The sequence below is a fragment of the Syngnathoides biaculeatus genome, chromosome 4, assembly GCF_019802595.1.
Source record: "Syngnathoides biaculeatus isolate LvHL_M chromosome 4, ASM1980259v1, whole genome shotgun sequence".
Lineage (NCBI taxonomy): Eukaryota > Metazoa > Chordata > Actinopteri > Syngnathiformes > Syngnathidae > Syngnathoides > Syngnathoides biaculeatus.
Genome location: NC_084643.1, coordinates 14510920 through 14522085, shown reverse-complemented (window position 1 = coordinate 14522085; position 11166 = coordinate 14510920). Strand labels below are relative to the sequence as shown.

General features: G+C 39.7%; 1 protein-coding gene across 20 annotated transcripts in view; it reads right to left on the bottom strand.

Moving 5' to 3' along the window:
• The window catches only part of LOC133499991 (ubiquinol-cytochrome-c reductase complex assembly factor 3-like), a 124706-nt gene that overhangs the window by 102308 nt on the left and 11232 nt on the right, over positions 1-11166 (bottom strand). For 17 of the 20 annotated variants that reach the window (XR_009794807.1, XR_009794808.1, XR_009794806.1 and 14 more), the window contains exons 2-8: positions 9470-9573; positions 9310-9388; positions 9072-9141; positions 8874-8948; positions 5642-5740; positions 311-460; positions 170-238 (exon numbers count right to left, since the gene is read on the bottom strand). The exons of 1 other annotated variant lie outside the window; for it this stretch is intronic. Coding sequence is in view for 16 of the 19 variants with exons in the window: in XM_061818494.1 (XP_061674478.1) it covers positions 170-238; positions 311-460; positions 5642-5740; positions 8874-8948; positions 9072-9141; positions 9310-9388; positions 9470-9573 (646 nt within the window). In the remaining 3 variants the exon portion in view is untranslated. Of the gene's footprint in view, positions 1-169; positions 239-310; positions 461-2241; positions 3904-5641; positions 5741-8873; positions 8949-9071; positions 9142-9309; positions 9389-9469; positions 9574-11166 lie in introns of those variants that run through there. 2 more of the 20 variants (XM_061818503.1, XM_061818495.1) reach the window with 2 other exon arrangements.

Genomic DNA, 11166 nt, shown 5'->3' with positions numbered 1-11166 from the left:
TTAGCAACCGGCTGCAATATAAAGTGGTACCCACTGTATATACAGTATGATCATTGTGGCATTGCTCAGGGGGAAGAAAAAAAAAAAAAATCACCTCTAAAATGGTCTTAGTTTCGTCAAAAATAGTTGCAAAGAATAATCAAGAACTAAAGTAAAAACATTATCTTACTTGAATTACTTTTCCAGCACCAATTTTCAGTCGTAACAATTTGTCTTTCTTCTGGTTGGAGTCAAACATCTGAAATTAAATGTCAAAGGTCATTTAATGCTCATATTTGTATATGAAACTGGTTTGATTTGTATACGTAACCTGTCCAATTGTGTGGTTCTGTAAGAGCCAGCCTCCGTACGTCACCTCCAAAGAGTCACCGTACTGTACTGCCTGGCCTTCCCCGAGACTCAGATCTTGTGTCACCACTGAATCTAAAACATTGCAGCTGTTTGCCTTTGCCAAACACACCTAACGCAAAAATATATACATCATATGAGCAAAATAGTTAAGTACTACAACACAGGTGGCAAACTCATCTGGGCCACTTCATCGTTTAATGTGGCCCACAAAAGCAAATCAGGTGTGATGACTTTTGTTTCTTGCTAAAATGGCAAAGTGTAACTTGTTTTTTAATAACATTAGAATATTGCAAGCACTTTTTGCAACCAATCCCCTTTTTAAAATTGTTTAAAAATAGGAATGTTTTACTGGCTTCTGATTTCAAAGCTAGCTTTCCATCAATTTGTAGTGTATGTCTCATAATATGCATTGTTGGAGGCCCTCGTCCCGAACATCCAGATAGAGTGAAGATGGATGAAAACTAAAAGCCAAAGACTGAGTTGATCATTAATTGGATAAATGTTCAGAAATGTTTGTGATTAGCAATTGAATTAAAACATGTTCTAAAAATAAAAGAAAAAATGTAATGCCCAGTCTTGACCACGAGATGAAGGCATGGAGTATAAATATAATGGCTAATTTCAACCACCTGATGTAGACTGAAAGAGATGTCACTCAGCAATCAAAAGGTTATCCAGTCTTGCAATACAATCATATGCTTGCTCTAATGCTTATTTGGAAATATATAACCTATAACAGCCGGGATATTCACAAGATTTGATTCAAGTGAAAAAATAAGTCATTATTCCTATTTCAATGTTTTGAAGAAAGAGTCATTTAACACTTCTGAGAGAAAAAGTTATCAAAAGATATTTATAATTTTTAACATGTACTGCAAATCGATATACTTAATTCAGCATTTATTCAGAAAGTATTCTACAATTGTATAGTAAACAGCGTATATTAAAGTTTAACTTTGCCAACATTAAGATTATTTCATCAACAGAGTCAAGAAGAACTATCTTGTGATAAAATAAAATGATGTTACTGATGAGCTAGCATGTTGGGAGGGAATAACTTAACATATTTTCATTAAATTAATGAAGTGAAACCCAGTGCTCAAGCAAAAAAGTCATACTAGGGAGGACGTATTCGGTGATGAGTTAGAAATAAGGGAGGATTTTAGACCTTAAAAAAGCGAAATGAGAATAGATCGATAAGCAAAACAATGATGTTGTTCGGGATGCCTTGTGATTAGTGAGGTCATGCTTGACACTGTTGTGCAACAATATATAAGCAAAAAATATGAGGAATCAATCTTTTTACTACTCAGGACAGGTGGGCTCCAGGTCTAATGTACATGTCATTATTTGTGATCCGCATTAAGAATTAGAATGTAGCGATGAATTGGATACAGAAATTTAATGGAGAATGGTGCCAACTGATATCAGGAGAGATTAGCCTAGCCTAAGACATTAGCCGTTTGATCTCTCCTGAATCCCAAACCTGTCTTCTTCTTTTCCTTTCGGCTTGTCCCGTTAGGGGTCGCCACAGCGTGTCATCTTTTGCCATCTTAGCCTATCTCCTGCATCTTCCTCTCTAACCCCAACTGCCCTCATGTCTTCCCTCACCACATCCATAAACCTTCTCTTTGGTCTTCCTCTCGCCCTTTTGCCTGGCAGCTCCATCCTCAGCACCCTACCACCGATATACTCACTCTCTCGCCTCTGAACATGTCCAAACCATCGAAGTCCGCTCTCTCGAACCTTGTCAGCAAAACATCCAAATTTGGCTGTCCCTCTAATGAGCTCATTTCTAATCCTATCCAACCTGCTCACTCCGAGCGAGAACCTCAACATCTTCATTTCTGCCACCTCAAGTTCTGCTTCCTATTGTTTCTTCAGTGCCACCGTCTCTAATCCGTACATCATGGCCGGCTTCACCACTGTTTTGTAAACTTTGCCCTTCATCCTAGCAGAGACTCTTCTGTCACATAACACACCAGACACCTTTCGCCAGCTGTTCCAACCTGCTTGGACCCGTTTCTTCACTTCCTTACCACACTCACCATTGCTCAGGATTGTTGACCCTAAATATTTGAAGTCGTCCACCCTCACTATCTCTTCTCCCTGTAGCCTCACTCTTCCCCCTCCACTTTTCTCCCTCACGCACACATATTCAGTTTTACTTCGGCTAATCTTCATTCCAATTTGAGTTTTAAAAATATATGACATGATGAATCAGATTTTTCTCATTTTAACCGGGATTATTTTTTGGTTTTTGATGTTACGCCTTTTGGAAGTTAAGATTTGAACATTTGTAACTTTGAATCCAAACAAGTATGTTTTTATCTATGTTTTCCATTTTTATTGGAACATCGGTGTTGCATCTCAAGGAAACAACTGAAATTTGTACTACATCTAGAGTGAGTATTCTATTTCCTCACTTGGTTCCTGCGTATACTTTAATCTTTATTTTTAATTTTCTATAGTCTGCTATTGTGTGTATGCTATTGTATGGCTATGATTACTGAGGTGTATTTCTCACCATTTCTGACTACTTAAAGTTCTTATCACCTGCTGCTGCTCGCTGTGCGACGCAATGGAGAAATAGGGAGCTTTCACACTTTGAACAGAGAACTGGCTCAGATTATTTAAATACTAAATGGTGTTATTTATCTAAAACTGGAGATAGGATCTGGCTCATGGCGCCCAACATGGGGCTGGATAGTGTTCAAGGATACATTATGTCTGTCGAACCTGAATGAGAGCTTTATAGTGTTTTATTTCGTAACTGTGAAACTCTATCCATCTCTCCATTTTCTACCACTTCTCTGAGTTGGGTCACGGGGGAAATAGCTTCACCAGGGATACCCAGACTTCCCTTTTCCCAGCCACTTCCTCCAGCTCTTCCGGAGTGATCCCGATATGGTCCCAGGCCAGCCGAGAGACAGTCTCTCCAGCGTGTCCTGGGTCATCCCCAGGGTCTCTTTCCAGTGGGACATGCCCAGAATACTTCACCAGGGAGGTGTCCAGGAGGCATCCGGATCAGACGACCCAGCCACCTCATCTGGCTCGTCTCAACGCGGAGGAGTAGCGGCTCGACACTGGCCCCCTCCCGGATGACTGAGCTTCCCATCCTGCGGAGGAAACGTTTTTCGCCCGCTTGTATACGGGATCTTTTTCTTTCGTTCACGCCCCACATCTCGTGGCCACAGGTAAGGTTAGGAACAAAGATTGACTGGTAAATTGAGACCTTCGCCTTCCAAGTTAGCTCCCTCTTCTCCACAAGGGATCGATACAAAGTCCGCATCCCTGCAGATAGTGCACCGATCCGCCAGTCAATCTCCCGCTCCATTCTTCCCTCACTCGTGAACAAGACCCCAAGATACTTGAACTTCTCCACTTGGGGCAGGATCTCATCCCTGACCCAGAGAGACACGCCACCCTTTTCCGACTGAGGACCAGATTTAGAGGTGATGATTCTCATCCCAGTCAATTCAAATTCGGCTGCGAACCGCTCCATTGAGCGTTGGCGATAACAGCTTGATGAAGCCAACAGAACCACATCATCTATAAAGAGCAGAGATGTGAACAAGCTTGGAACATGTGCTTTTGGCATAACTTCCGAACATGCTCAGTACGGTTAACGTGCATTTCCGGTTTCTGGGCGAATAATGATTGTTTAGGATCAGGCTTGTTTACATTACCATCAGAGCATTTTTAAGAACTTTTTGTTTTTGTAATTTAAAATGAAAATGTCAGCAAACAAAAAAATACATTTCTAACAAAACCAAGCCAACTATGAACTACAAATTTGAAAGGTTGCTTGCAACATTGTTTCATTTATTTTTTTCTTGGTGTAAAACTGAATTATTGCTTGCTGAATATCTTTAGCAATGGATGTTGAAAGCTGAATGATGCTACCAAACAGTTTTAAGGTTGATGTTATATTGTCTCCTATATTTAAAATATAGAATTCGCTTTTTGTGCACTGTATTGTCTGTGCTTTCAACCTCGATCAGGCTGTGCCAAGGTGGAATTTTAACATTACACACCATCTCATCCTGAACTTTCTACTTTCGCTTCAGACCAGACATTTTACTCAAAAAAGAGAAAATCTTATCCAGTTTCAACACTTTTTCTCCTATTAGTCACATACCCTGTCATTCATTAGAGCAACAGCACTTTTAAACTTTTACTATTATTATAGGGAGTAAACATAAGCAGCATGTCTAACTCTCTTTGCTCTACATTGCCCAGACTGTGTTGCTAACTAAAGCACTGGTGGTGGACAGTGTTTTTAATTATGAGTGTACCCCTTTGATAGCCGGAGAAGGGCGATCTCAGGTAAACAAGGAAGTAGAAGTAGGCTGAGCAGCAGACAGTGTGCTTCAGTGTTTTAAAAAAAAAAAAAAAAAAGACATCAGGCAGTGGATCACTGTGCTGGATCCGTTTTCATGTGCGCTGAGAATGTGAGACAAGTGCGCAATTGCATTGGTCAAGACTTCACAAAATAAGAGATGTCTTTCAATATCTACTGAATGTATTTCTACTCGTAACAAATTTTACGTGCGTGATTTTTCTTGCTCGACAGTGCAGATTTGAGAGTGCGATGGCACGCAGGCGCGATCGCGCCCGTCAAATCACAGTGACTGTATTACATGGAATGAAAACACGGTGCAAAATCATAGCTTTCCTTTTGTTTTTGTTTTTCCTTGACCGTTGATACATTCTTTTGTGAATATTGCTTCCAAATTACAGTACATACTTTCATTGCGCAGTAACCATGAATGGCGATGTATTTTTCTCATTTGTGAGGTCCTATTTACAATGCAGTTAATGTCAGACCATTCTGTATGTCACAAGAAAGGAGTCAAAAGACTGGCAAAGTATCAGTGTTTCTTTAATTTTAGCTAGTCTCTGTGGCTTCTCATCTATCTCACAGCCTCGATGTGCAATTATGACATTTGAGCTCGATTGAACCACCCTAGTACTATTCCTTTTTTAAATGTGTAAAAGGCAAAAATTTGCTCAAGTATTAGCCCAATTTTGTGTTTATGAATGCTGCTCTTGACATTTGATTACAGCACATTTTTGCTACCAAATCAGAGGCAAGAATGATGTCTCAAGATGGAATACTGATAATGCTGGAGTAAGCGAATTCAAAGAGGTTGAATAGAATGATTCACTAGTGGTAAATTTCCATCAGTCCCCACATCCTGTGACACAAACAAATCTATATCCATAATGTAGAAAACATTCAGATTAATTATAATCTCAATTTTTGAGTTTATGACTTGTTTCTTACCTCTTTACAGAAGTTAGACATTGATTTCTCAGATTCAAACATGAGGGACCAATTCTGCCTGAGGTCATCATAAAATGTGCAGTAATTGTTGGACTGTAACTGCAGAATAAAAATGAAAAAAAAAAAAAAAATCAATTGATGCACAGAAAAAAAAGGTTAAATAAGTGGTTACAAAGTGTGCAAAAGATACATCTTGTTAGATGTTTTATTTTAGCGTAAAAAAAACCCTCATTTTATAATTAGAGGCTATGAAAAAGGTATACAGTGTAGACTAAAATGCCACCACCGCCAAGACCTTATGAGAAAGGTGTGCATTTTTATTCTAATAAACCACCACCACTTGTGAATATGAAAAAAGTTTCATTCCAATAGGACAAGTACATATATGACTGCATATATGTAAAGTTGTGTTCATAAGTATACATAGCCTGGAAGAACACACACACACACACACACACACACACACACACACGATATATCCTCTGGTGGAGCTTATATTTTGAAGTTGGCGCTGGTAACGTCCGCAATTTTTTTTTAAGTGCCATGGTGCTTTTTAAGAATAATTTTGTTGGGGCTAGCTTGACTTCAACTTTTTGATTACATGATGGTGTAAACTCAAACTTGGCTTAAAATACTTTCCAAACCGTCATGTAAACCAACCCATAGCTCTGGTAGTCATAGCACACAAGGCGTGTCAGATATCCTGATTTCCACATTTTATCACAGGACGTTTGCAAAGCCACCGATGACAATTTCATTCGAGAGCAGAGGGAGATATTGCCTGACATCCACATACTGAAATAGATGAAAATTGATGAATTTGTTTAATTCTTAGTCCACAAACACAAAATTAGCCAGAGTACTATTTGGAGACAAATGGGGCATATACATATCCCTGCCACAAAAGATTTGGCTTCCCTTGTAAAAAATTATAAACATAGCCAGATGCTTCAAAACTCATGCAGTAAATTATCCAAAACCTTACAACAAACACAGGAGCTCTGTTTCTCTTTGCCTTCGCGTATACCGATGTACATCTGAAACATGTACAGACGTAACCATGAAAATGTAGTTTAAATGGGACTGCGTACTCATCCACGGTCCACAATCCAGTCCAAAGCGTTCTGCACAGGTACACAAGCAGGGTCCATACTCAGTCTGACCAAAAGAATTTAAGGGCTTTTTCGGGGCATTCTTAGGGGCTGAGACGAAAAATTTAGGGCTGACACGGAAAAAATTTAGGGCCATCGTGGGAAATCAAGAGTAAGGAAAAAAGACTCACCCAATGGTGCCATCAACCTGTGACAGTGATCACCTGTCGCCCCTTGTGGTAGTTCTCAATGATATGACCATTGTCAACGTCTTCACATAACAATATACAGAAAAACAGATTCTAACTACAATTGCAACTATATACACAAATGTCTTCTGTTGATGTCTGTTTCAGCACCCCTACTCTCGCTCCTTGAGCCAACCCAGTGCCTCCTCTATTTGTTGCTGCAGAGGTGCCAAAGTGGCTCTCTTGTCTTTTGCTCTGCCTCTGAGTGCATTGGCCTCGGTGATAAACCTCAGATTCCTTTTTTCTTCTGCCTTCTCAATAAGCATAGATATGTCAGTCTCTATTCTGGCTTTTTTGGCTTTGAAGCAGTAGAGATGAAAAGTGGGCAGCAATGCCAAATGTAGCAGGTACGAAGTCTTCCTTTCCCCACAGTGGTAGTTTTTAGCAATGTCACTGTCTGGGAACATGACTGCAAACACTTTCGAATTATTTTCACAAGATTTGTAACTGTAATGGCTGCAGATCACTTTTAAAGTCCACACGATCTCTGCCTTTAACAAGCTTCGTGTATTGAACTACGTTCATAAAGCCTGACTTCTGGCTGGACAACTGTAGGTGCGCATTAGGGATCGCAACCGGTTACACATAACTGGTTATAACCGGTTTTCTTTCTTTTTTTTTTTTTTTTAAAACCGAAACCGCAATCGGACTTTCGAAATCGGTCAACATTTCCAATCATTTCTTCCGGTTCCGGTGCTCCACATTGCGCTATTTTTTCAACATCATTTCCACTTTTTTCAAGTTTTGCTGTTAAGAGTAAAGTTGGAGTCAAAAGAACATTCAGTTAAATCAAAGAAACATCAAACATGGCATCGAGGAAACGCTCCAAAGTATGGGAGTAAACTTGTTTTATTGGCAGACATCAAAACACTACTCGCATAACGGGGGGAACTCTGAACTCGTCACTCCAGAAGAGCAACATCAAAAACAGTTCATGCGGAACCCCGCCCCCCAACTCGGGGTCCCCCGGGTGAATTATGTAAACACCACTATGGTACCGTTTTTTTGCTACAGCTGTTCGGTTAAAAGCGGTTATGAAAGTAAGCGTTTTTTTGCAATCCCTAGTGCGCATGCACTGCTAGTACCACTGCCTGAAGTTGATGCTTCACTATCTTGATAGTTTAGAAACAGATTCAAACCAACGGAAGATGAGAGAGTCTTCGCCAAATCAGCGTGTCTCCTGTTTTTCCGGTGCGACTCCAGCGCTTTGATGCCGATCTTTTCAAGCTGGTAACTCTGCTTGCACAGATGGCAGTAAAACATGTGCTTGAGAAACCCAGCTCCCAAACTCCTTACTTTCAACCCAAGCTTCTTGAAAAATGCACTTCCCCGTGATACAAGTTGGATCGATGAAAGAACTACGCTATGTCGTAATGAAGACTAAGTGAAATGCCTACTCACGGAAACAAACAATGGAATATCGACAAGATGGCGACTAGTTGTCAACACAGTGACTTCCGTTGACAATTTCCAGCTGATTTGGACGCCAGACGGATCGCTATTTTTTTTTTTAAATGAAAGATTAATTTATTTTTTAGGGAGAATTTGGGCGGTAATGGTTCTCCCTTTGATTTTTTTTAATTTAAGGCCTTTTTAGGGGCTTGACCGGTTTTCCTGGATTTTAAGGACTTTTACGAGCCCCTAAATGCACCTTTGAAAATTTAGGGGTTTTTAGGGACTTTTAGGGCCGCGTGCAAACCCTCGCAAGGTGGAAACAGTGAAAGCCTCTTAAGTCACTTGGAGTGCCTTATCGTTAATTCATTATTCATCATTAAACTTCATTATTTGTCAGGTGCCTCCATTGGCCACAAACAAATGTGAATTGGTCATTGGTAAAAAGTTCCTTTGGTTTATACTCAAAACAGGTTTGTAAAGACAGTTTGTAAAGCTCACCGTGAAAATGAAGTCAATGTGAATGTTGGCAGAAGCAACTTTTTTCTGCTGGCTCAAGTATAGAAGCAGTTTATACTACACAAAGAGACATGATTAAGAAACATCACATAAGAACAAACTTCTTTTAATGAAGATTCAAAAATACAGACAATTATAATATATAATACATGCTATTATCATCCATTCCACAGTACCTACCTCTTTACTCATGTGGTTCCCCAGTATGGCTGCCCCCAGCTTTCCTTGCTTCACGTACTGTCCATTTATACTGTATAAGGGGCATGCAATTATATTAATATTCTCTTTTGAGATAAACATGGCAGAGAATAATTGCAGATCTGAACAAAGTCCATATGGCAAAACAACATGTACAAAATAATTCAAATCCAAACAAACTGATCATGTCTTTAAACATTAAAATTAATGTAGTATTTACTATCGAAAGGCTTGGACTGCCGTGGCAAATAACACTTGTAAGATTCCAGGTGAAAGTGCTGCTGTCTGGATGACTGAGACTGGAAAACACGGTGAAGCAAAACATTAAGTAATGACATCTAACTATATTAAATTTTTTTATTCCATTTGAATAGTCTCACCTGGATTTGAGCTCTTTCTTGGCTGTTTTGGTGCTGTATAATGCAAGGACTCATTCCCTTGATTGATTTCTTCATCAAGGCCAAAAAGGGAAGCCAACTTGGCCCTTTAAGCAGACCAAAGGTTAAATTCCAATGAAGTTGTGACATTGTGCAAAACGTAAAAATGAACATAAAAACAATCATTTGCAAAAACGACTCAACATACAACTAAAAGCGTCTTTATACTTGCGGTGACTGCACTGACATTACTGGGCCTATCCCATAGGCAGTTTGACTTTTTACTTGAGTGCAACACCCACGCAGTATTAAAAATGTACTGCAAGTCGGGGTGGATGTCAGTTCAGTTAGTATTGGTTAGGACAGCCTGGGTGGAGTTTCCTCTGCATCGCTTAGCCATTTACGGTACAACTTTATACTCTCCTTTCCGTAATAGGGACCAAACCAAGAACAATGGAACAGTGGCCAATGGAAGAGTGTCTGCTAGAACAAATGGACTAAGATGATCAGACGATACATTTAATTATGCTCCAAGAATGCGGCACCATAGGTGGTATGTGCAACCTGGAGGAAGAGTGAGTACATCTCAACATCCGATTAAAATGGACCTTCTTTTTGTTTTTGCTTGTCCGCTTAGGGGTCGCCACTGTGTGTCATCTTTTTCCATATAAGCCTATCTCATGCATCCTCCTCTCTAACACCCACTGTCCTCATGCCCTCCCTCAGAACATCCATCAACCTTTTCTTTGGTCTTCTTCTTGCTCTTTAGCCTGGCAGCTCCATCCTCAGCACCCTTCTACCAACATACTCACTCTCTCGCCTCTGAACATGTCCAAACCATCAAAGTGTGCTCTCTCTAAGCTTGTCTCCAAAACATCCAGCTTTGGCTGTTCCTCTAATGACCTTGACAAGTGCGCAATTGCATTGGTCAAGACTACACAAAATAAGCAACGTCTTTCAATATCTATGCATTTCTACTCATAAATTTTACGCGCATGATTTTTCGTGCTCGACTGCACAGATTTGCGAGTGTGATGGTGCGCGAACGCGATTGCGCCTGTCAAATCATAGTGACTGCATTCAGACGTTTTTTGCAAAAGTAAGACAGATTTATTTTATTTTATGTCAGCAATGGTTTGCCTCTTGGAACTCTACCATTATGCATTATTTGTCCAGTCACTTCCTTGTTGTTGTTTCATGAACCTTAAATGAGGCCAGCAATTCTTTATACGTTTTTCTGATTTCCTTTGTGGCCTCATAGATGAGTAATTGCTGTACTTTTGGGATAATTTTGGGAGGGATATCACTCCTGGAAAGATTCACCACGGTCCCATGTTTTCACCGTCTGAAGATAATGGCTCTCCCTTTGGCTTTTGTAGCATTTTCCAGACTGAGCGATGTCTATTACTTTATTTCTTGACTGTTCTGGAATTTATTTGGATGGTGTCATTTTGTTGCAGCTTTGTTACATATTTTGTACAAATTGATTTAGTCAGGACAGACTGTATAAGTGATTTCTTGATCGAAATGGTCTGGGAGTAATTAGCCTTGGATATGATAAGTGAAAGTTAACGTGTGATTAACCACAATTGATGCATGATTTAACAAGGAGGGGGTAATTTTTATAGACTGGACCAGATTACAATAATTTTTTTTCTGAATGCGTAAATAAAATTATTATTATTATTATTATTATTTTC